The sequence below is a fragment of the Grampus griseus genome, assembly GCF_964374135.1.
Source record: "Grampus griseus genome assembly, chromosome: 4".
Taxonomy (NCBI): Eukaryota; Metazoa; Chordata; class Mammalia; order Artiodactyla; family Delphinidae; genus Grampus; species Grampus griseus.
In genome coordinates, this window is record NC_138997.1 from 17,038,761 (window position 1) to 17,065,457 (window position 26,697).

General features: G+C 37.7%; 1 protein-coding gene across 1 annotated transcript in view; it reads right to left on the reverse strand.

Moving 5' to 3' along the window:
- Positions 1–26,391, reverse strand: part of LOC309821814 (uncharacterized protein) — an 87,641-nt gene extending 61,250 nt beyond the window's left edge. The window contains 9 exon segments of the mRNA XM_082653299.1: positions 11,634–11,638; positions 13,866–14,004; positions 14,974–15,109; positions 17,972–18,232; positions 20,165–20,384; positions 20,482–20,569; positions 22,520–22,658; positions 23,273–23,374; positions 26,269–26,391. Of these exon segments, the coding sequence (XP_082509425.1) occupies positions 11,634–11,638; positions 13,866–14,004; positions 14,974–15,109; positions 17,972–18,232; positions 20,165–20,384; positions 20,482–20,569; positions 22,520–22,658; positions 23,273–23,374; positions 26,269–26,286 (1,108 nt within the window). The 5' untranslated portion in view covers positions 26,287–26,391.
- Positions 26,392–26,697: the final 306 nt, after the last annotated feature.

Below are 26,697 nucleotides of genomic sequence, written 5' to 3' on the forward strand. Positions count from 1 at the left end.
TTTCTGTTGGATGAGCTGTCCATTGGTGTAAATGAGGTGTTAAAGTCGCCCACTATTACTGTGTTACTGTCGATTTCCTCTTTTATAGCTGTTAACATTTGCCTTATGTATTGAGATGCTCCTTTGTTGGGTGCATATATGTTTATAATTGTCATATCTTCTTCTTGGATTGATCCCTTGATCATTATGAGGTGTCCTTCTTTGCCTCTTGTAACATTCTTTATTTTAAAGTCTATTTTATCAGATATGAGTATTGCTACTGCAGCTTTCTTTTGATTTCAATTTGCATGGAATATCTTTTTCCATACCCTCACTTTCAGTCTGTATGTGTCCCTAGGTCTGAATTGGGTCTCTTGTAGACAGCACATATACGCATCTTGGTTTTGTATCCATTCAAGGAACCTGTGCCTTTTGGTTGGAACATTTAATCCATTCACATTTAAGGTAATTATCGATATGTATGTTCCTATTACCATTTTCTTAATTGTTTTGGGTTTGTTTTTGTAGGTCCTTTTCTTCTTTTGCGTTTCCCACTTAGAGAAGTTTCTTTAGCATTTGTTGTAGAGCTGGCTTGGTGGTGCTGAATTCTCTTAGCTTTTGCTTGTCTATAAAACTTTTGATTTCTCCGTCGAATCTGAATGAGATCCTTGTCGGGTAGAGTAATCTTGGTTGTAGTTCCTTCCCTTTCATCACTTAAAATATATCATGCCTCTCCCTTTTGGCTTGCAGAGTTTCTGCTGAGAAATCAGCTGTTAACCTTATGGGAGTTCCCTTGTATAATGTCATTTTTCCCTTGCTGCTTTTAATAATTTTTCTTTGTCTTTAATTTTTGTCAATTTGATTACTATGTGTTGGCATGTTTCTCGTTGGGTTTATCCTGCCTGGCATTCTCTGAGCTTCCTGGACTTGGGTGGCTGTTTCCTTTCCCATGTTAGGGAAGTTTTCAACTATAATCTCTTCAAATATTTTCTCAGGTCCTTTCTTTCTCTCTTCTCCTTCTGAGACCTCTATAATGTGAATGTTGGTGCTTTTAATGTTGTCCCAGAGGTCTCTTAGACTGTCATCATTTCTTTTCATTCTTTTTTCTTTATTCTTTTCCATGGCAGTGATTTCCACCATTCTGTCTTCCAGGTCACTTATCCGTTCTTCTGCCTCAGTTATTCTGCTATTGATTCCTTCTAGTGTGTTTTTCATTTCAGTTATTGTATTGTTCATCTCTGTTTGTTTGTTCATTAATTCTTGTAGGTCTTTGTTAAACATTTCTTGCATCTTCTCGATCTTTGCCTCCATTCTTTTTCCGAGGTCCTAGATCATCTTCACTATCATTATTTTGAATTCTTTTTCTGGAAGGTTGTCTATCTCCAATTCATTTAGTTTTTCTGGGCGTTTATCTTGTTCATCATCTGGTACGTAGTCCTCTGCCTTTTCATCTTGTCTATGTTTCTGTGAATGTGGTTTTCGTTCCACAGGCTGCAGGATTGTAGTTCTCCTTGCTTCTGCTGTCTGCCCTCTCGTGGATGAGGCTATCTAAGTGGCTTTTGCAAGCTTCCTGATGGGAGGGACTGGTGGTGGGTATAGCTGAGTGTTGCTCTGGTGATCAGAGCTGAGTAAAACTTTGATCTGCTTGTCTGCTGATGAGTGGGTTGGGTTTCCTCCCTGTTGGTTGTTGGCCTGAGGCGACCCAACACTGGAGCCTACCCGGCTCTTTGGTGGGGCTAATGGCGGACTCTGGGAAGGCTCACACCAAGGAGTACTTCCCAGAACTGCTGCCGCCAGTGTCCTTGTTCCCATGGTGAGCCACAGCCACCTCCCACCTCTGCAGGAGACCCTCTAACACTAGCAATTAAGTCTGGTTCAGTCTTCTATGGGGTCACTGCTCCTTCCCCCTGAGTCCTGATGTGCACACTACTTTGTATGTGCCCTCCAAGAGTGGAGTCTCTGCTTCCCCCAGTCCTGTCGAAGTCCTGCAATCACATCCCACTAGCCTTTAAAGTCTGATTCTCTGGGAATTTCTCATCCTGTTGCCAGACCCCCAGGTTGGAAGCCTGACATGGGGCTCAGAACTTTCACTGCTATGGGTAGACTTCTGTGGTATAATTGTTCTCCACTTTGTGAGTCACCCACCCAGTGGTTATGGGATTTGATTTTATTGTGGTTGAGTCCCTTGTACCATCTCATTGCTATTTCTCCTTTGTCTTTGGATGTGGGGTGTCTTTTTTGGTGAGTTCCAGTGTCATCCTGTCGATGATTGTTCAGCAGTTAGCTGTGATTCTAGTGCTCTCACAAGAGGGAGTGAGTGCACGTCCTTCTACTCTGCCATCTTGAACCAATCTCAGCATAACATTTAAGTTAAACATAATATTAAAGGTTATATGTAAGGCAACCCATGAATACTTGACACATAAGCTGTAGGACTACCTGTTTAGAGGTCAGAGGATGAGAAATCTCCTGCTGCCATGTCTTGTGATGTCTGTTCTCCTTGCTGTGCAGCTGTTGTTACAATAAAGGTGCTTTGTGTCTCTTACAGAAGTATTTTAGTAGCTCATTTGTTTTTTCACATTTTTGTTTCTCTCATCAAAGGCTATTGATAGTAATAATAACAGCAATTATTTATCAATAGCTTACTATGTGCAGGCAGTGTGCCATGGCAGTGAGTGTTCAATGGCACTTTACGTTTGGCAGGCTTACCTGTGGGAGGAAGAGTAGGCTAGGTGGTGGGCCTCCAGTTCAAATTTTAGTGTGGGGATTAGGAAGTCTAAAGTAACCCTAAGAAGTGTAGTAGTTAGAAATGTATTCAAGAGCAGATAACTGAAAACTTGACTCTGAGGGGACTAATCACTTAAGAATTATTTTCTTACCAAATAATCATAATTTGGAAGTAGGGATTTTTCTGCATGTGTTCAGCAGCATGGTGACATGAAGGCGTTTTTTGTTTTGTTTTGTTTTTTTGGCTGCATTGGATCTTTGTTGCTGCACGCGGGCTTTCTCTAGTTGCAGCGAGTGGCGGCTACTCTTCGTTGCAGTGCGCGGGCTTCTCATTGCGGTGGCTTCTCTTGTTTTGGAGCACAGGCTCTAGCCACACAGGCTTCAGTAGTTGCAGCATGTGGGCTCCATAGTTGCGGCTTGTAGGCTTTAAAGTGCAGGCTCAGTAGTTGTGGTGCACAGGCTTAGTTGCTCCACGGCATGTGGGACCTTCCTGGACCAGGGATCAAACCCGTGTCCCCTGCATTGGCAGGCGGATTCTTAACCACTGTGCCACCAGGGAAGTCCCTGAAGGCCAGCGGTTTTGAAATTACTTTAGTTCTTCTATGATTGTTATCACTGGTCCCAAGATGGCTGCCCCAGCTCCAGGTTTTACAACTATGTTTAAGGAAAGCAAAACAGGGAAGGAGAAAAAAGGGGGAAGGAGAAAAAAGGGATAGTGCAAACATATTTGTTTCCTTCATCAAAAAATGGGCAGCTTCATCCCAGAAGTCTCCATCAGAATATTGTTACATCCCTATTGGCAAGAAGTATGTCATATGGCCACTCCTAGATGTACGAAAGGCTAGGAAAGCAATATATACCTTTCCTAAGCCTTATGGTAGAGGCAGCAAGATGGAAGTGGTTTGAGAATTACATACTGGTTTAGGCAGTGCATATTATTGTAGGACAAAGAACTGCTGGGAGTGAGAATATGTGTTTTACATGAACTCTCATTTAATTATCACAACAGTGCTGTAGATAGGTGCTTTTATTATCCCCATTTTACAAATAAGAAAATGGAGATTAGTTTCTACCTTTCTTGTGTGCTGTAGCCATCTCCTGTCTTTTCTGTGGTAATTTAATCTATTATTTCTCTTAAAATTTTTTTTTAATCATTTCTTCTCTACTGTCCACTGACTGTTCATTTATCCCCCAAAAAGAATTTCCTTTCAGCCCTGTTGCTACTACTGTTTTTGTCCAATATTTTAAAGTTTTCCACACTTGCCTTTTTTTCATTACAACTCAACTCTTGAACTTCTTTGCTTATGCAATTTGCTTCTCCCACTCTCCTTCTCTTTACTAGAACTGCCATTTCCAGAGGTAAAACGCAGCTCTTTCCTCAGTTCTCTGGCCTTCATTACAGGTTGTCTCCTCATTGTCTTCCCATCTCGTCTGCCTGCTCTCTCTCTCTATTCACAGAACTTCTTTTACTTCAAAGATGAGGACATGTTCCAACGCCAGTCCTCTGATATCAGAAATCATTTTTATATTAATCCTTTTTACTATTACCTCATGTCCCATGCCATCTTGGATCTGAAGTCTTATGTCTACTTACTGGACATCATTTGAATGCCTCCTGTCACTTCAAAGATCCATGTTTCTAAGATATGGCCCATTTCTTTTCTTTTTAAAACCCCCTTTTTTGGCACTCTATGTGGATTTTTCTTCTTCACCTGTCCCCTGATTTACAGACCTGTGGTCATCTTTGGCTTTTCTTTCTCACAATAGGCACCAATCTCAATGATCCTTCCTTTATGGAGTTTCTCACATCTGTCACGTGTGATCAGTCTCTCATCTATCTCACTCATGTCCTATGGAAATTCTTTCCTAGCTGGTCTCCTTACCCAGACTCAGTCTATTCTACTTATTACTGATCTATTAATTTTCCAGATTGGTACATTTGCTAAACCTTCAATGGCTCTTTTCTCTAGGAAGAAAAGCCAAAGCCTGACATTGAAGGTCTCTCCACAGTCTGTCACTTCTCTTCCTATTCAGTCATTTCTCCTAGTTCTCAGTCAATTGACTGACTTATGGTTCCTTAAATAGTAGTGCAAACACTTCTCCCTGTGGCTGTTAGCTGATACCTTCTCCCTGATTGAAATGATCTTTCAGTTTCTCCTTCTGATTTGTTCTCTTGATGTCCTATACTCTCTCCCTGGAAATATTATCTTTCCCCAGGGATTCAGCCAACACCTTGTGCTTGTCTAAATGTTGATCATTGTAGACACCAGAATCTTCTAAAGGTAGTTTACACAGAAGGGATTTCTTGAGGGAGATATTTCTTTGCATAAGCAAAGGGATTTCCATTCTGACTGGTGTGAGGTGGTACACCAGTAGTTTTGACACTTAAATCACACTGTAGTGTTGACATTTAAATCACAATTTTGCATCTTGTAATTGAAATCACTGTAGTTTTGACACTTAAATCACAATTTTGCATCTTGTAATTTTTTGGGGGTGGGGGCCATGGGGGAATTCAATGCTAGAAAAGGTGGACTTATACTACAGGGAATTATCAACATGGGAATCAACCCCAAATCTATATATTTAGCTTAGAACTTAATTCGTAGCTGCAGACTTTGTATAAACAGCTCCATATGAAAATCTTACAAGCACTTCAAACTTGTCAAGTCCAATGCCAATCTTAATCATCTTCACTACAAATACTTGGTGCTGTTCTTAGACCCCAAGTTGGTGAAGGGGCCTACTGTCCACACCCAGTTGCCAAGACAGACACATTGGAATAAGCCTCAATTCTGTCTCCTTCTACCTTGCACCCTGCACTCCATCAGTCTTTGTGCCAAGTCACCTATACTTCCTAAGAATATCTCATTTATCTGATGCACTCCTTCCCCTTTGACAGTGCTCTAAAACAGGCTCCGTTCCCTTTTGCCTCTACATAGCTAAAGCCTTCTCACTCTGTTCCTCTCCTCACTTCTAATGTCCCCTCCTCAGGGTTGCAAGAATGAATTTCTAATGTTTTAATATAATCATATCACCAATCTGCTCGGAAAATTTCAACAGAGGTCCCATTGCCCAGAGGATAAAATCTAAAGCTCTTGCAAGGATTTCAGTATTCACTGGTACCTGACCCTAGACATTTCCCACTGTGAAGTCTGCAAGTCAGCAATACTAAATGCTTACATTACCTAAACATATTCTGCTCTTTCATGCTGAGCCCTCTGTCTGGGAAGCCCAATTTTCCTTCTGTCAAACTCCTCTTCATCCTTTCAATTTAGGTATAAATATTTGCTTCTAAGTAACAATCAACATAATCACAGAATGCAAATCTCAGGTTAAACAATGACAATTTCTCTTTTAGGTATTAGTTTTGGATGTACTTGTTATCCTCTCCCCTTCCTTCTTCACTCCCTTCTTTTTCTTCAGAACTATTGGAGAGATGGAGAATAAATGGCTCAGAGACCCTAAAATCTCTCTCACACTCAAAAGTCAACCAGCATATTCTTCAAAGATCTGTTTTTCAATGTCCTTGAAGGAAGGGAAGGTAGCAAATATAAAATAAATGGTCATTGACAGCTCTAAATCTTTTCTGCTATTCATTATAGTTTGAAGACTTTGGAAGGATAACACCAAATGCCTTAGTATTTCCTTCCATTAATGGAGGAGTGTACTTCACTCCAGCTTTTCTTTCACTTCTAATTTTCTGATGCTTGAATTCAGGTGCAAAATGACATAAAGATGAAAAAGACTATAGAAAAGTTCAGTGAAACCAAGAGCTGGTTCTTTGAGAAGAAAAGCAAAATTGACAAACCTTTAGCTAGACTTAACAAGAAAATAAGAGAGGGCTCAAATAAATAAAATAAGAAATGAAAGAGGAGACATTGTAACTGATACCACAGAAATACAAAGGATCATAAGAGACTGCTAGGAACAAATGTATGCCAACCAACTGGACAAACTAGAAAGAAATTTTGGGAAACATACTACCTTCCAGGACTAAATCAGGAAGAAATAGAAAATCTGAACAGACTACTTACTAATAAGGAGATTGAATCAATAATCACAAACCTCCCTACAAACAAAAGTCCAGGACCAGACAACTTCACTGATGAATTCTACCAAACATTCTAAAAAGAATTAATACCAATCCTTCTCAAATTCTCCCCAAAAATAGAAGAGGAGGTAACACTTCCTGATACCAAAATCAGACAAGGATACCACAAGAAAATAAAATTACAGGCCAAGATCCCTGATAAACATAGATGTAAAAATCCTCAACAAAATATTAGTAAACTGAATTCAACAACATATAAAAGGGATCATACACCACAATCAAGTAAAATTTATTCCAGAGATGCAAGGATGGTTCAACATCCTGAAATCAATCAATGTCATATCCCACATTAACAAAATGAAAGCTAAAAATCATATAATCATCTCAACAGATGCAGAAAAAACATTTGACAGAATTCAACATCTGCTTATGATACAAGCTCTCAACAAACTGGGTATAGAGGGAACATACCTCAGTAAAGGCCATATATGAGAAGCCCAGCTGACATCATACTCAATAGTGAAAATCTGAAAGCATTTCCTCTAAGATCAGAAACATGACAGGGATGCCCACTCTCGCCACTTTTATTCAGCATGGTATTGGAAGGCCTAGCCAGAGCAATTAGGCAAGAAAAAGAAATAAAAGGCATCCAAATTATAAAAGAAGGAAAACTGTCACTATTTGCAAATGAGGTGATAGTGTATAGAGAAAACCCTAAAGACTCCACCAAAAAAAACCTGTTAGAACTAATAAATAAATTCAGTAAATTTGCAAGATATAAAATCAATATACAGAAATCTGTTGCATTTCTATACACTAATAATGAGTGACAAGAAAGAGAAAGAAAACAATCCCATTTACCTGAAACCAAAAAAGAAGAAAATATAGGCAGTAAGCTCCTTGACATTGAACTTGGTGATAATTTTTTGTATTTGACACCAAAAGCAAAAGCAACAAAAGCAAAAATAAACAAGTGGGACTACATCAAACTAAAAAGCTCTGCACAGGAAAAAGACTATCAATAAAATGAAAAAGCCACCTACTAAATGGAACAAAATATTTGCAAATAATCTATCTGGTATGGTGTTAATATCCAAGATATATAAAAACTCATATAACTCAACAGCAAAAAACCAAACAATTGGATTAAAACTGGGCAGAGAACCTGAAAGACAGTTTTCCAAAGAAGAGCTCCAAATGCCCAACAGACACATGAAAGGATGCTCCATATCATTAGTCATCAGGGAAATGCAAATCAAAACCACAATAAGATACCACCTCACACTTGTTAGAATGGGTATTATCAAAAAGACAAGAAATAACAAGTGCTGGCAGGGATATGGAGAAAAGGGAATGTTTGTACAATGTTGGTGGGAACGTAGAAATTGATGCGGCCACTATGGAAAATAGTATGGAGGTTCCTCAAAAAATTAAAAATAGAACTAGCATATGAGCCAGCAATTCTACTTCTAGGTATATACCTGAAGAAAACAAAAAGCTAACTGGAAAAGATATATCCATCCCCATGTTCACTGCAGCGTTATTTACAATAGCCAAGATATGGAAACAAACTAAATGTCCCGATGAATGGTTAAAGAAGTGGTCTATATATACAATGGAATTTTATTCAGCCATAAAAGAGATGAATACTTGCCACTTGTGACAATATGGATGGACCTCGAGGGCATTATGTTAGGTGAAATAAGTCAGATATAGAAAGACAAATACTGTATGATCTCACTTATATGTGGAATCTAAAAAAAAAAAAAACATAGATACAGAGAACAGAATATTTGCCAAAGGTGGAGGTGCCGGGGGGTGGGCAAAATAGGTGAAGGGAGTCAAAAGGTACAAACTCTCAGTTATTAAAAAAATTCTGAGGATGTAATGTACAGCATGGAGAATATATTAGTTAATAATATTGTATTGCATATTTGAAAGTTTCTAGGAGACTAAATCGTAAAGGTACTCATCACAAGAAAAAAAAATCAGTGTCAAAAGAAATACTTAAGTCTTCATGTTATTTCCCAATCTCTCTCTCAGCCATGCTGAAACATGGAATTACCTAGGAGATATTCAGTATTTAAATTTAGAATGAACTAAAATTCTTCTTGCTTCAAAGCTGTAGTTATGACCCTTTAAGGCAGTTAGACATCTCCCAAAACACTGTAAATTATTTGTTTATGGTGAGTAGTAGTTTTTTTTTTTTTTTAATTTTTGGCTGCGTTGGGTCTTCGTTGCTGCACGCGGGCTTTCTCTAGTTGTGGCGAGCGGGGACTGCTCTTCGTTGTGGTGTGCGAGCTTCTCATTGTGGTGGCTTCTCTTGTTGTGGAGCATGGGCTCTAGGCATGCAGGCTTCACTAGTTGTGGCACGCCCTAGAGCACGTGGGCTTCAGTAGTTGTGGCTCGCGGGCTCTAGAGCGCAGGCTCAGTAGTTGTGGCACACAGGCTTAGTTGCTCTGTGGCATGTGGGATCTTCCCAGACCAGGGATTGAACCTGTGTCCCTTGCATTGGCAGGTGGATTCTTAACCACTGCACCACCAGGGAAGTCCTGAGTGGTAGTCTTTAAACATCATTTTTAGATAAGAATTGTCTGATGATTTCTGACTTGCTTTTGTTCCTAATAAATCTACTGAGTTATTTGTTGACATGGCAAATACCTCAAAGAGCAAGACTGGAAAAGGAAACCAGATGCTTTACTGTCTCTTTGCTCATGTGTTAGTTTTGTTTACGAGTTATTCAGCCACCTCTGGGTTCTTTTGATGACTGTGGTAGGGCTGTGCAAGATGATCTTCTGGCCCTTGGATCCCAAGTGAATGAAATGAGTAAACCAGGTAGACATATATGACAAAAAATTTCATCAAAATGGTGTTTGGCCTCTAGGGCCCCCACTCTAGTTTTATTCTTGCCATACTAATTTTGGTTTCTCTTCCTATGCAATGGTCCATTTCCTGAATGTTTGCTGCGTATTTGACAGATAAATATAATTTGATATACTTCAATAAAATGATCAATTTCACATTTTTGGAGAATACTTAATAGAGGTTATTTGTGCAATAATCATTTGCTAACAGAATTAAGTAGTCATGTGTCTAAGAATGTAATTATTAAATACATACTTGCTCTTACTCTACTTCAACTTCTGAGTAATTTTTTTTGTGTGTGGTACGCGGGCCTCTCACTGTTGTGGCCTCTCCCGTTGCGGAGCACAGGCTCTGGACGCGCAGGCTCAGCGGCCATGGCTCACGGGCCAGGCCTCTGTGCAACCAGTAGGATTTTATGCCCACTATTGTGACATGGGCATTTAGAACCATCTCTTTTTCCTCTGAATCTCACATTATCAGCACCAATATAAAAACATTGGAGCACCCAGTAACATGGGAACGTGGTGTTCCATGATGTCAGGACAATCTGAAAACTTAGGGACATTCTTAAAGCTCCCCTAACCCTCAATATCTCCTTCAGTATCTTTGACAAAAGAATTAAACTGTTCCCTACATTTACGTGGCACTTCATAGTTGACAAGCCTTTTCACTAGCATCATTCCATCTAATCTTCATGAAGCTGTAATGGGTTGGTAGAGTAATTTTTTAAAACAATGGATAAAATGGGTTTAGAGAGGTTGAGTAATTTACTGAAGGTCACAAATAAGTGGTAGATCACTTGCTCTAAGTCTAGAGTCCTTTCCACAATATCAAACAAATTGTAGACATGGAAACAAATCACACTTTTAAAGATAGCTAAAGCTCCTTCAAGGAATAAGCTTTTCATTACACATTTAGAGATGAAGCTCAAAGTGCAAATCTTCCCCTGAGAAAGCACTAACAAATGGGGACCATAGACTTTCACATGTGCAAAGAATTAATTCCAGGGTTATAGGCTTAAGACATGGTAGTTAATAGAAAAGTTCTAGTTTGAAAAGATTTTTGCAAAAATGTACATCTCTATGTGTATATACATCTACTTAGAAAATCTATTGCTTTGGATGTTTGTGCCATTTCTTAGTTACCCTTTTTACACTCTGTGTCCACAGCTGCTTTATTCCCATCCCTAGACTTCAAGCCACCGTATTATTTTTAATTACCTTATGACTTATTTTCAGTCAATTGTAATAACTAAGATCATTTAACCAATAAAGTACTTTCTTGAGTAAAAGTTATAGACTTTTGGAATATGGTTCCAAGAGCAGTTCAGTTTTCAGATTTACTATTCAAACCTCACATTTATCACAGGTAGTATGAAAGTGTAGTATAAAAACACTTCCCTTCACCTTAAAAATATGTGACATTTCCCTAAGAAATTCCCTGCACTTAGAAGTTCTGGACCTTCTCCACTTATAAATCTGAGTGTATCCTTTCGCAGACTATGTGTAGTTTTTACTGTAGGGTTTTGCTGCATTTCATAAAAAGGAAAATACAGACAGTAGAAGTACAGGTAGAGGACTTGGAGCACAATAGTCCATCACATATATGTTGGGGAATAAGTATCACGAGGACTTTCTCAATGACTAAGACTTCAAAGACTAAGGGTGGCAAAGACACGAAAAGTGCAGAAACTCAAAAGAAATACCTTTCCCCAGTGGGAAAGATGACACGATTCAACATGAGTAGAATGATTAAGAAGGAGGGTTTATTGGACTCAATTACCCATATGATGGTTCATCTGACTCTTACTTGAATTTTAAGCATTTGCTTAAAAATGATTTCATATTAATTTTATTTCTTTTGGAAAGCCCCTATGTGTAATTTATTGGTAGTATCTCTGAAGAATAGAATTATTGATGATGTTTGGCTGATGTTTCAGATGATGGAGGAGCCGGAAGACTGCTACAAGTGAAGCCACATGTATAGTCTCAAAATGTCAGGACGGTACGGACACTGAAACAGAAAATAAAAGATACTAATTGTTTTAATGTTTAGATAATATACACTCTTCCATGTGAGAGTACAAGGAGCACTTGATTTGTCTCTTTGAACAGCTATCTTTGTTTCCTGCTATTTCATTCCCATCCGTAATGCACTCAAGTCAAGTCAGGTAAAACGTCATCTCATCTTTTCCTGTTGTGTTTTCTCCAACCTGAAGCTCTATTATATCCTGAATATGACTGCCATTTAGGCTTCATTATGTATTAGATTTTCAAAATATAATTTTTGAGATCCCACATGCCTTGTATAATAAGGAATACAAAATAACAATGTGTAATGATATGTTCATGCTGTTGTCACATACTATGTAGATGTTTTTCATGTATTTTATCATTTAAACTTATACTTAAACAACAATGCTAGGAGGCAGTTTCTAATATAATTTCCGTTTTAGCGATTGTAGATACTGAGACTTGGAGAGACTTGCAACTTTCTTTAGATCACACATCTAGTGTGGGATCCTGGGATTTAAATACAAATACAAAGTTGCACAAATTACAAGATGATAGGTAATGTGCCTAAAGGTGCTGATAGTGTAATAAAGTTAAGACCATGTTGAAAGTTTAATAGAGCTTTGATAAAGAAATGTTTAAGGAGACTTAGAAGTAGAAAAAAAAGAATTGATTTGTACTGGGTGAGACTTTATTCTTGGAAAGATCAGAAATGTTACATTTTGCTGGAACTAATGTCCTTTCCAAAAACCATCTTCTGATGGGTACTTTAGAAAAAGGTGGTCTTTGTATTTAAAAAATATATATATATGTGTGTGTGTATATATATAATATATATGAAAAATGTATGTAGATAATTTAGAAAGTAAAGGACAGTATAAAGAAGAAAGTAAAGATAACCTGTAATCCCACAACCCAGAAATAATCAGTGTTAATATTTTCTTGAATTTTGATCAACTTTTTCTAAACATATGCAAGTTTTTATTGCTCTTATTGAAAACTTGGAACCATATTGTATATATAAGTTTGTTTTCTCTACTCTATAGCCTAAAATTACATCAGGAGAATTTCCCAATTTAATGAAATCATTTCTTTTTAAATGGCTTCATTGATTTCTAGTACATGTTTGGAATTTATTTAACTATCCCCTTAATGTTAACCTTTGGAATGTTTCCAATTTTTGATATTATAGATGAACATGCTTAAACATATGTATGTTGGCATATCTCATAATTTCTGTAGAATATATTCTCAGAAATGGCATTGCTGGGACATAGGATCTAAGTTTTATTTTTTTGTTTTGTTTTTTTAAGGTTTCTGATACAAATGACCAAACTGCTTTCTAGAAAGGATGTAATCTGGTACTGTTTGGATGCTAGTTTCTTTCTTTCCTCAAAAATATTTATCAGACTAAGTGCCTAGTATGTGTTATGTGTATGGGTGCTAAAGAAATATTGTTTAAAATTGAAAACCTCATGAGAAGAAGGGTGAAGCTGCAGAAAAAGCAGGGACTATGGAACAAGAAGGGGAGAGTTAGGTAAAACTGCCTATTATTAATTGTGCCCCATATATAAATGCAAATGATAAAATTCTTCTTTTTAGGTGGTTGTAAAAGTTAAACGTTAGAGGTGGAAAATGGAACTGGCTTGTTTTCCTAAGCTTTGAAGAACACGTAAGATTTAAAGATTTAAAATAGATTATGTACCCTTCCTCTTTGCAATAATTTTTATTTGTGAAAAATTCTTTGTAAATGGAAAAAAGGAATAACAATAATAGCATTTTAATGAAGAAAGTAATATCTGTATAGAAAATAATGCCTATATAGCTCCACCAGCTCCCATAATGAGTTTTGGGGATGTCTTGAATGTAATTTAAATTTATAGCTATTAATAGTCAACCGTTTTAGGTGGCTAGGCAGGGGCTGCAGTAACTCCACGTTATAATATGACTGTGTGTCTCATTCTTTTTCCTTGCAAAGGTAAGAGTTCTCTCGTAAAGAAGGCAGAGGGCTCTGATCATTCAGATTTACTGTGACCAACATAATTTGGCTTCAACAAAACAGGCAGTGCAAAGCATTTAGCTTCTCACAACATGATCTTAAGTGTCCTACATGCAAAGATTGAACTATGAATGGAAAACCAAGGTACTGCACCCTTGCTTTCTCTCATCCTTCTACCTTTTTTTCTCTGTTAGTCAAACCGCACCATGAAAAGAAACTTAAAGTCTACCTCTTTCCTGAGCGAAGCAGGTCAAATCCTTCATTTATTTTTTCAAAGGGTAAAACATGGGTTATTAATGGATCCAGTGGAAACTTCTTAGCCATAAAATCAGCCACAAGTTTGGGGACAGAATCTTTACTTTTAAAGCCTGAAAAGGAAGTGACATCAATGTTAGATTCAGCCAGATATGAGGAGAATTGCAGAGGAGACTTTCCACATAGAATTTAAATGAAAGTTTGTAAAGTGTCCACAGACTACTATTACTGAGGTTAAGAAGAGATGGTGTGTTTCAATATCCTTTTGCGGTGGTTTGACTTTTTAATACAATCTCTCCAAACAAACTAGGGTCCTTGGTTATTAGTTCTCTCATAGAGAAATTATAGTACAGATGGTTATTCTCAAAGTGAAGAAGAAGATTTAACAATTGTCTAAATTGGGGCAGTGAGTGCAGACATAGATTATCGCTGTGGATTTCCTGGATCCTCCTAGGTATTTCAGTGCATTGTGCAGTCACAAGTATCAAAGGAGATGATGCTGAAAGATCCTTGTTAGTTTATGGGGACTCCATTAAAGTCTATCTTGGGACTTTCTGTATGCATTAGTTCCACATCTAGTTGATTTGGAGCCTATAGATACAAAGGAACTTTAGTTTATTTTTAAACTACATTGCATTTTATTTTTTTAAATTAATTAATTAATTAATTTTGGCTGTGTTGGGTCTTTGTTGTTGCGCGCGGGCTTTCTCTAGTTGCGGTGAGCGGGGGCTACTCTTCGTTGCGGTGTGCGGGCTTCTCACTGTGGTGGCTTCTCTCGTTGCAGAGCACAGGCTCTAGGCGCACAGGCTTCAGTAATTGTGGCATGCGGGCTCAGTTGTGGCTCACAGGCTCTAGAGCACAGGCTCAGTAGTTGTGGGGCACGGGCTTAGTTGCTCCGTGGCATGTGGGATCTTCCTGGACCAGGGATCAAACCCATGTCCCCTGCATTGGCAGGTGGATTATTAACCACTGCACCACCAGCGAAGTCCCTACACTGCATTTTAAAACCTGGCCTTGTCACTTGTAAAAAGGAAGAAATCCTGAAGTTAGTAAGAATTTGGCCCTCAAGCCTAACTACGTACCACCAAAAACAGCTCCTTTCCAGGTACGTCCAGTCAACAGCAACATGGGGTACATAGGGAGATTTTCGGCACTAGAAGCTATTCCTACAATGACGCTTACTCCATATGCTTCGTGACAGCACAACAAGGCAGCCATCTGGAATAAAATTAATATGTAGCATCATTAAAGTGGATTTTCTGGTAGTCCCAACTTATGATACACGGTATCGTGTAATATGGATCTAGCTAAATTGTGTGTGTGTGGCGGGAGGAGATTATGCCTTTTTCTTCATTCCCCATTATTTCCTAAAGCCACTAGGTGTGGCTTTAGAAAATGCCCAGAAGATATTTTTGAGTGAGACAATAGATGAATGAATTTGTATGTTTGTATGTACTTAAGTCTTCTTTAGAAAATAATAAAGTGGCAAATCTCATTACATATATGTAATCTGATTCCTCAAATAAAGGTAATGTTTATCATCACATGACCCCTGGGCAATCTGAGTTAGTTAACTCATTCTTCATTTACTTATTAAGATATTTTGAACTCAGTACTTTGAACCAGGTATTTTGATGGTGAACCCGATACAAGGTCAATTACATCATCAACATTTCTCTCTTTCCCACTTCACAGTCTCCCTTTTTAATGGATCCCCATTTCTACCGCCCATTTCTAGTGGACACTTTTTTCTTAATTTATGTACTTTATTTTTTTACAGTTTTGTTGAAGTATGATTGACAAATAAAAATTGTTTATTTTTAGGTTGTACAATGTGATTTTTTAGGGTGAACAATGTGATTATTTAATATACCATGTGAAATGATTACCACAATCAAGTTAATTCACATTCATCACCTCACATAGCTACTACCTTTTTTTGTAGTGAGAACATCTGAGATCTACTCTCTTAGCAAATTTGAAGTATACAGTATAGTAGTATTAACTATAATAACCATGCTGTACGTGGAAGTCTCCAGAACTTACTCATAACTAAAAGTTTGTACTCTTTGACATCTACCCATTATTCCTCCCCCACTCCTCCAGACCCTGGCCACCACTGTTCTACTCAGTGGTTCTAAGAATTTGATTTTTTTAGTTTCCACATGTAAGAGAGGTCATATAATATTTGTCTTTCTGTGTCTGCCTTATTTCACTTTGCATAATGTCCTGCGGGTTATTCCATGTTGTTGCAAATGGCAGGACTTCTTTTTTATGGCTGAATAATACTCATTCATATGAATTATATTATTGAATATATTATTGAATAGAATATATATGAATATATATATTATATATACATCACAATTTCTTTATCTGTTCATCCATCAATGGACATGTAGGTTGTTTCCATATCTTGGCTATTATGAATAATGCTGCAGTGAACATGGGGGTGCAGATAGTGATTTCTATATTCTTTGGATATATACCCAGAAGTGGGATTGCTGGATCATATGGTAATTCTATCTTAAATTTTTGGAGGAACCCTTTATACTGCTTTTCATAATGGCTGTACCAATTTTACATTCCCACCAACAGTGCACAAAATTCCCTTTCCTCCACACAATCTCCAACACTTGTTATTGCTTGTCTTTTGATAATAGCCACTCTAACAGGGATGAGGTAATATCTCTCTATGGTTCTGATTTGCATTTCCCTGGTGATTAATGATGTTGAGCACCTTTCCATATAGTTGTTGACCTAAAATGGGCATGTTTTAAATGTGCTTTTAACTCCTGTGTGACTTTACTTTAAACTACACCTATTACTCTGGAACTTGAAAAGAAAGCCTTTCCCCTCCAGTCAGGTTTTTAAGCAGGTTTGCAGTAAGAAAGTCATTTAGGATCCCCCCCTGAAATATATAATAATCAGTCCTTTGATTTTGGAGTATGACATTTGGAAGACCAGAGAACTTTAGAACATGTGGCTATCAGACATTTAAAACAGTCCAATTCCACAAGAGAAAATGGAGGAGAAACCATAGAAAAATGGCATAAGGAGAAAGGCTAGAGCCTTGGAAAAAGTTGGATTGTATTGGAACTTCAGTCATCTATGACATATTGTCCCAGGTCAAGGCTGCAAAGAGCTTTACTCTTTAGGTGCTGCTTCTTACTACCAACACTGCTGGGGCTTACTGGAGAACCTTAAAAGGGGGCTTTTTTTTGTTGGTCTCTGGGGGTGTTTTCATTAGGATTCTAGAGAATTCTGGTTAGGTGAAATGTAGCTAGGGATGTGTTCTCTGTTGCAATTGATAATTGTAATTATTTGAAAGTAATATGTATATTTTAAAGACAATGTAAGTGCTGCAAGATTGCAAACAGTACTGTACGTTGATGACCCCAGCTGACATTTATTAATAAGAGCTTGCTACTGACAGGTGGCACGTACTAAGTATTTTACATGTTTATCTCACTTAATCCAGAAACAACACTATGAGATACATATCACTTAAATTTTTTGGGTGGAAAAACCTGTTGACTTTTTAAAGTATTCAGTTCAACACACAGATTCGAATGCGTATTATGTACCAGGCACTGTGCTGCGTGCTGTGGTAAAAACAGGGCATATTTTCTGTTAATAAAATGATACGGAGCCTAAAGTTGCTCATTTTTTCTTTTGGCCAAAATATGATATCCATTAAAACCTATAAAAATCGTCAAACCATTTTTTGTTAAGAATGTGGGGGAAAAATCAAACTTGCCAACTTGAAACCAGAATTTATATTCTTTATATTGACTTGAGGTTGAATTTTTTGAACTAAAAATTAAAATAAATTTATGATGGCTCAATAAAAAAACCCTCTTCTGTCTCTAAAAAGGAAATAATACTTGTGACAGTTATATGTAACTGATGGAATGAGATTCCTCATAATAATAATTAAGCAATCCAGGTAACAAATAGGAGATGGAAAATTGCCATAGTTTAAAAAATATTCTTTATATATAATGTTTATATTCTGCTGCATAAAAGTAGACTCTAGAATGCAGAAGCTGATGTCTCAAGGCATTTCAGGGTACATACCATGGTGTCAAAACGACCGATGACTTCAAATGAGAAATCCACACCTCCACCACTCATTTCCTTCAGCACCTCCTGGATGGGTTTCTCATAGTCCCGAGGGTTGATGCACTCAGTGGCACCCACCTCTTTGGCCTTTACAAATTTGTCTTTGTTGATGTCCACTGCAATGATCCTGGCTGCTCCAGCTGCCTTACAGCCTATGATAACAGACAGACCAACTCCTCCGAGGCCAAACACGGCACAGGTGGAGCCCTGGGTGACCTGTGTTTTCAGAAAATGCAAATACAGATTAATGACTGTTAGAAAGAGCCTAAATTGTATAAAGTGCCATGCTTTTCCCTTGTCAGGAGCGACTCAAACTATGTCCATCTGTTTTCAAAACTTCTTTTGGCTTCAGCTGCTTCATGTTTAAAATGAAGGGGTTGAATTAGATCAGTGGTTCTCAAATTTTGCTAGACATAAGACTCACCTGGGGAGCTTTGAAAAAGAATCTCAACACCCAGGTCACAGCCCATAAGCAATTAAATCAGACTCTGCAGGTGAGACTGAGTCTCCAGGTGACTCCAATGGGAAACCCAAGCTGGGAGCCAGTGGACTGGATGATCTTTGAGCTCTAAATGCTAGTGACCCCCTCTTAAAGAGAATCTATTGATAGCCAGCTTCAGTCCATCACACATACACAAACACAATTTTGGGGAAATTAAATAATAAGTAGAAGAGAGGAGACTGAAAAAAAATAATCCAATTGAACCCTCAATAATTAACTCCTTGTTTCATTAACTTTCAGTAGTCATGATCAGTATAATGAGAGCAGAAATTATCGGTGAAGCATAGAAGAGTTATCCTCGGCTTAAAGCAAACTTAACAACAGGGGAAATTTAACAGGTAAGTTTAAGATAATACTGCTTGGGACCGGTGTGCTCTGAGTGGGTCTTTATGTCTGCTTTTTAAAATACACTAATGAAGAATAATGCAATGAAAAGCTAGTCTGTACTTTAATAATGGATGAAATTCATCATCACAAGTTCTTCTTGGCTTCTGTGTGTAGGTTCAGTTGGACCACCTGCTCAGATGAGGCAATTGCACAAGGGACTTAGTGCTAGGCTCACAGAAATTTGGAAAACACGTGCTCTCAATTGTTTAACTTGCCTAAGGAACTGTTTAATAAACCTGATCTGCTACAGTTAGCCTTCAGTGTGGGTGAAATGTTCCTCCTGTCCCAAGTAAACATTCTGTGGGGCACAACACCACTTTTTTACCTTAGAAAAACATGAGGCTTGTGGTTGTGATTTAAAAGTGCTGGTAATTATGTATTATGGTTTATGATTCAGCAGGAGTTTTGAGAAAGAAGCTAGTCACAGCTGTCATATTAACCAGTTGTGAGATTTTGGGCAAATAGCTCTATGTCTCTGGACCTCAGTTTCATAAAATGAAAGGATACTACTAGATTTCCAGCCTTTTGGGAAGAGGAGCCTTTAAAGAATTTCTCCTTAAAATCTACCACTTCTGAAGTGTGTGTGTGTGTGTGTGTGTGTGTGTGTGTGTATTTGTGGCAGGGGTGGAGGTATAGCAGTGGAATAAATGCTTCATGCATCATTGAAGCTTCATTGCTTTCCTCGTAGAGATCCACAGAGCGGGTATGTTGGCGACCCTCAGTTTGGAAGCATATCGGCATATCAGGTAAGGCTTTGAAATCTACTGTTGGTCATAATTCTGGGAGTAGAAGATCCATGGACTAGATACTCCTCAAAGGCAACGCCTTCATTTCATTTACTTTTCCTGACGCAGAACTTAGTGGAAACTGCTGTGTATGGCTCATGTTGGTGCTAACTACAAAATGAATGACAAAACGAGCTCCCAGCTCTAAAATTTAGTAATCCCATAGAAAAACACATGTAGAAGAATAATTATTGAAAACATCTTTACTTTCTCTTAGTTAATTATCAACAGCTTTTCATTTGTGATTAACAGATAAATTTTCTAGGATGCGCTCTCAATTCCTTCTGAGGGCATTTTCTACTTATAATCAACAGACTCGATTCTATGGAGCATGTCAATATTATTACGGTGGTGGGGGGAGAAGCTACCAGTAAATCTGTGTAGCATGATCTCTGATTCCTGTGAGAAGCTGCTCTCCTTTTAGCTCCTGACAGTCTGAGTGTAGCTGGTTTTATCACCCATTGTAATTCCTACCTTGGCAACTTTGACCGCAGACCCATAACCAGTAGAAAATCCACAGCCAATGAGACAGACTTTCTCCAGCGGTGAGTCTGCATCAATCTTGGCCACCGACATCTCATCCACCACTGTGTACTGAGTGAAGGCGCTGGTGCCGATGAAATGGTAGATGGGCTTCCCTCTGCAGGTGAACCTGCTGGTACCATCCATAAGGGTCCCCCGGGGATTGGTCATACTGGTCAGTGCAACACACAGGCACATGAGGGTATGAGACAGGAGTATAACTGATGTGCAAATTCCTTGGCTGCATAAGGAGAGTATCAGAAACTTACCTGTTTTTCAGGCAGAAATTGCCTTCCGGGTGTTTACAAACACTGCACTTTCCACACTGGGGAACAAAGAGTGGGATGACTTTATCACCTGGGGAAGGGGGTAAAACAAATTCTTCTTAAATTTCTACCCAGGAATTAATAGAGCTAGAGCTTAGAACTTACACATATGTATTAGAGGCACTTGACTTTGAAGAGTCTCCAACAATAGGGTCCAGTCAGCACTATGTCTTGGTCATTGCCTGCCAGCATCGTTACCAGTTTGGGTTTATATATGCCTGAAGATGCCCAGAGAAAATGCAAATGTGGAAACCAACATGGATTTTTAGAAGTGGTTCCACTGTGTTGATAGTTATCTTTTATTGTGTGCCCTTTCTCTTGGAGATTTTATATGTATCATCTCATTTAATCCTTAATAATTAAAACAAATATTCTCACTGTAAGTGTAAATATAAATTTAAGTTGTGAGCAGGCTGCCATAGTTCCACTAGATGATCCAGTATTTTGTAATAGTTTGGGATACAATAACAATGAGAATCTCAACAACTATTTCTTGGCTTTTCAAAGTGATTATGCTTATCTCTACTATGAAATGAGTCCTTTAAAAAATTCTTTTTTAAGGAAAACAAACAAAAATAGGACACATAAGAATTTAAGAAATGCTTTTGAAAACCTCAACCCTCAATAATAAGTTAGACACTTTCTTTTAGGATAAGAACTGACTTTCCAATGTTTGTAGCTGATAATTTGTGAATAGTTCATTTTTACTGCTATGGTGGAGGGAGCAGGGGTGAAAAGTAGGGGTGTTGGGCTTCCCTGGTGGCGCAGTGGTTGAGAGTCCGCCTGCCGATGCAGGGGACACAGGTTCATGCCCCGGTCCGGGAAGATCCCACATGCTGCGGAGCGGCTGGGCACGTGAGCCATGGCTGCTGAGCCTGCGTGTCCGGAGCCTGTGCTCGGCAATGGGAGAGGCCACAACAGTGAGAGGCCCGCGTACCGCAAAAAAAAAAAAAAAAGTAGGGGTGTCATTTATTATTAATAGATTTCTAACTAAAGGAAATACTGAGAGCTGAAACTCAAACCAGACAACTGATTTTATTATTTTCTGTTCACAGGTCAATTAAGTATTTGGTGAGCAGGGAGGTCAAATCTACTGGCTAAAGTGATTTTTTAGAATTAAAAATATTTATTTTTAATCATCTATACTACTTATCCAAAAGACTCAGAAAGATAACATTTAATAGATAAACTTTATATGAGATGATAGCGTGGAAATTTTCTGTTTATTCACAGTTTACCTCTAAAAATATTTATCTGTATTAATACACAATAATATTAGGATACAATAAATATTAAAGAAAAATAGTACTTGGTAACCAGTCACATTTAATCATGGTTAAAGGTAATAAAACAGATACTGTTTATGGCAGGATGCCTTCTGCTAGTTCTCTTTCATTTCCTGCCAACTAGTCTGTTTCGTTCATTCCGTGTTCAGGAAAGAAGGCCATATTGGAAGGGGAAATCAGTGAATGGGCTCCACTTCCCACCTGAGAAGAGATAATGTTGATTCAGTCATGGCCTCACAATCCCCATTGTGTGAAGTCAGTACAGAACAGGTTCCATACACTGATCTAGAGGCTCAGGACACAGACATGTTTTTTCCCTTGTCTCATCTGTAGTTTAATTTGGACCTGATAGAAGACAATGCTTAGCAACACTAAAATGGGAATTAATTCATTATGAACTCCACCCTGGCAGGCACTGGGTCTTTTTTGATCCTCATGTATTCCCTGGATCTAACATGGTGGCTGACATCTAGCAGGTCCTCAAGAAATACTTGCTGAAGGAGAGAATACAGGAGTGCATGGATGCATACATGCCTGAGACAGGCAGGGAGGGAGGAAAGGAAGAGACCTCCAGTCAAGTCCTAGCTCAGCCTTGAGCAAGTTCTTTCATCTCTTATTACTTCAGTGTCATCATCCAGGCTGGATCATCTTGGGGTCCTGAACCAAAGCACACTCCCCAACTGTGAATTCTGTACCTGGTTTTACTGTAGTCACCCCTTCTCCAATGCTCTCCACAATGCCGGCTGCCTCATGGCCTATGATCGCAGGAAGAGGTGTGACCAAAGATCCATTAATCGCATGGTCATCTGAGCGACAGACTCCTGTGGCCACCACCTACAGGGTAAAGGGAGGATGATTAGATTCAGAAAAGATTATGACCCTCACTCAGATGGACTTAACATACCCAGTTTCCTGAATTTGCGCTAAAGAGTTTTCACTGACAATTCCTACTCTTCCCAAATACAGATTCAATTTATACCCAAGATTATTCAGCCTAAAACCCTCCTCTACTTTCCTTTCATGCATTAAACAATTTGGAATAATCTGTGAAATAATTGTTTCTGAAATAGTTAAGTCATATAATATACAAGGAGGCAATCTTTTGTATAGAAGTAGGAAATGCAGATTAGCACCAAGAAAATAGTTACTTAAATGCTACCATCTAATGCTAATTGATTTAAAATCTGGATATATATTCCTTTGCACCTATTTTTCTGTATTAACACATAAATTCTTTTTTATTTTACTAGGTTTATACTGTATATACTCTTTGGTCTCTTTTTAAAAAACTTAACAATTTATACTTACAACTTTCCTTGGCAACGAATGTAATTCCACTGTCTGGATAACCATATGAAAAGTGCCTCTTAATGGATTTTGGTTATTTTCATTGTTACTCTCTGAAATTTTTAAACCTAAGATTAAATAGAAATGGAAGGAAGTTTTACCTTAATACGAACTTCATAGGCCTTAGGGGGTGCAACCTCCACCTCCTCAATGGAAAATGGTTTTTTGAGCTCCCATAGCACAGCTGCTTTGCATTTTATTACCTGAAAATTGAACAGAAAGATGATACCAGTTTTTCCCCACCCTTGAAGTCAGGGATTGTGTCTTTTACCTTTTTACGTGCAATATCTAGCCCCATGTCTAGAAACTAACATTGTTCCACAGAAATGAAAACCTTTGATTTGCAAAAAGAATAATAGTACCTCTTTATAAAAATGTGTAAAGCAATACCACAAGGAAAGAGAAACAGAATTAACTATAGTGAGACACTGAGATAAAATGGAATATATTCTTTTATGAAGAAAGAACACCATAGGTTTTTTTTTTCCTCTAAGGATTGTTTATTGCTTCTATTTCCTAATGCAGTCCTGAAATTGGTTGTTTACCCAAAACTATTGGCTCGTACGTGAAGTTCTAAATCACTATCACTTTGCTGACAGATTCAGTGTCTGTTCACATGATACTGATTTCTCCCTTGCTCAGTTCTCCACTTAAGCCAAAATGATCTGACTTTATGATTCCAGTTATGGACTTGCCTCCCTGCCTAGGGTTTCTCTCTATATATTTGCCTGTTCCTTTGATTTTCTCTCTACACTTGTTCTATGTGCTATTTGTTTGCATCACTTATTTGAAAGTTAGCTTTGGCAGCTCTGTTTTGTTATATAATTTATGTATAGGGATTTCTTCCAGATTACACTTGAGCCCAAAATTGTAGCGATTAAAACTCTACACACACACAACACACACACACACACACACACACACATATATTTAAAAATGGGACAACTGTGTATTTGACTTTCTAACTAGCATAGCTTACTTACAGGTGTTCTTACAAATAAAAGTTGAACACATTTTTAGTGCTTGGGAATGTAGTATAAGACTTGTGTTCATTTTTGCAAAGCTTGTATAGTTGACAGTTTTTTTCTAGAGAGAATTAACATATTGCAAATACGATAAAAATTCAATTGAAATTTATCTGATAATTTATTTTCATTATTTGTATGCCAAATCCTTCTACTTTGCAAAGTGTTTGTCATGGTCAATTCCACAATAAATATAAGAGTACTTGGAAATAATACACTAACGGTAGATAGGTGTTGATTATTGGGTGCCAATGATGTAGCAGGCACAAGTGGCTGTGCTGGGTGAGTTCTTGATACATGTTTGACTTTTAAACTTTACAGGGCAGTATTATTGAACTATTAGTCTTATTTTACAGGTGAAAAGATTGAGGCTCAACTGATTTAGTAATTGACTAAACACTTCTCAATCACAAAGCTGGGTGTCCAAAGAATTAACATCATTTTATCTTTTCACTACTTGATGGTAGTAAAAGATTAACAAAAGGTTAGCGGTTAGATAGCAATAACAGCAATAATAGCAGTGACTGGTATTTATTAAATTATTTCTATGTACCAGGCACTATTTTCAATGCTTTCCAGTATGAAAAAATTTAATATGAATTTATTAAATTCTCACAACCACCTTATGAAAGTAGGTATTATTATTGTTGCCATTTAGCATTTGAGGAACATACAATGCAGGAAGGGTAAACATAAATGAAGTGTTATCGTAGCTAAAAGTTATTGATGTTGCACCTGAGGAGTGAGAATTGATTGCCTATAATTTATAATTATCATTAATACATTTGGTTTACCCTTTTGATCTCTGAACTCTTTCAAGCTGAGTTTTGGAAAATTTAGTTTTTCTTTTTCTTTACTATTCTTCATTTGAAATGTAATATGCCACTGTAAATGCTAATCAGTAATGGATGAAAATAAAGTTAGAATAAGAAAACTGACAATTGGTTACCCATAAGATTTCCAACCAATCTCATTGATATAGGCCTTTTGTGTGTCACACAGTGTGCGTAGAAACCTCAGAATCTTTCAGTTGAGTCATCATAGCAAGATATTATATTGTGCAATCAACTCCTAATACAGCAAACCTACTGGAAACAGTTACACAGGCTTTTGCCGTGAAGAAGTTAAACAACATGAATTGATTGTATTGAATAACCACATGTATTTCTCTGCACCTGTAAGCACATTGAACAAATAAACATGAATCTATGGAAGACTTAGAACCAAGTATCTCTGTTCCCAGTGCTAATAAGTGGTTCAAACTGTATCAGTATTAACTTTTTTTTTTTTTTAAATCATATTGACTTTTACATGAAGAAGATGTCGTTCTTTAGCAGTGGTCCCCAACGTTTTGGCACCAGGGACTGGTTTCGTGGAAGATAATTTTTCCACGGACGGGGGGGTGGGGGAAGGGGGATGGTTTAGGGGGTAATTCGAGCGATGGGGACCAGCAGATGAAGCTTCACTGGCTGGCCTGCCTTTCACCTTCTGCTGTGAGGCCAGGTTTCTAAGCAGCCCAGGGGTTGGGGACAACTGTTCTATAGGATTTCTATGGAAATTTCCTGAATTGTGCCATAATAGGACCCTTTTAAATCAGAATTTGCATGTTGATGTTGGTTTGTTTAGTCTTGATTGTTCTAATGCTTTGAGATCAATAAAAGTTTTATCACACTTAAGTTTCCTGTACTCATAAAAAGAATATGATTATAAAGAGTAGCATTCATATTATGGTATCTTAACATAAAGATAACTTCTTGATAAAAACATTTCATTTCTAACTTTAGACTTGAAAATTACTCATGATTGGATGTACTACTTCACATTTATTTAATATATGAAATATAGACTGTAATAAGTATAATGCTATACATTTTGTTAAAGATATTTAGGTATTGCCCATCTCTTGTAGTTTAATATACCTTGTATATTGAAGCCTATATTCTATGTTGTATTTCAGTATATATTATTTCTAATTTATATATGAATTTTAAGTTATTCATTAAATACTGTATCTCTTTGTGTATTATATTAATTAGAATATAATTCCAAAAGTAAAAAATAAATTGCCTTACTTTTCCTGCTGTACTCATGTTTCTGCTTTCTCTGCAGGCCAGGAGACGTGAATTCTTACAGACTCTTCCCTGCTTAAGTATGTACAACAGATATATTGCACAGATTATTGTTTGCTTGGATAATGCCCAATTCTACACATGTGATCTGGGATCTTTAAGCCCCTCCCATCAGCTTATTTTTGACCAAGTCAAATCAGGAAGAACAGTGCACTCAAACACTGACTTTGTTTGCAATATGCTAATTTCAGGTAACATCTTGATTTCATCAGGTTAAATATTTCCCTAGATATATCTTTTTCCTGGATTACGTATTTCTCTTCTCTCAGTCCCACACAGGGTGTTCAGAGTTCTGTTTTCCCTTTGTGTGAACTAAGCTCCAACTTCTAATCCACATAATGCAGTTAGCAAGGCGGAGGAGTAAGAAAGCAG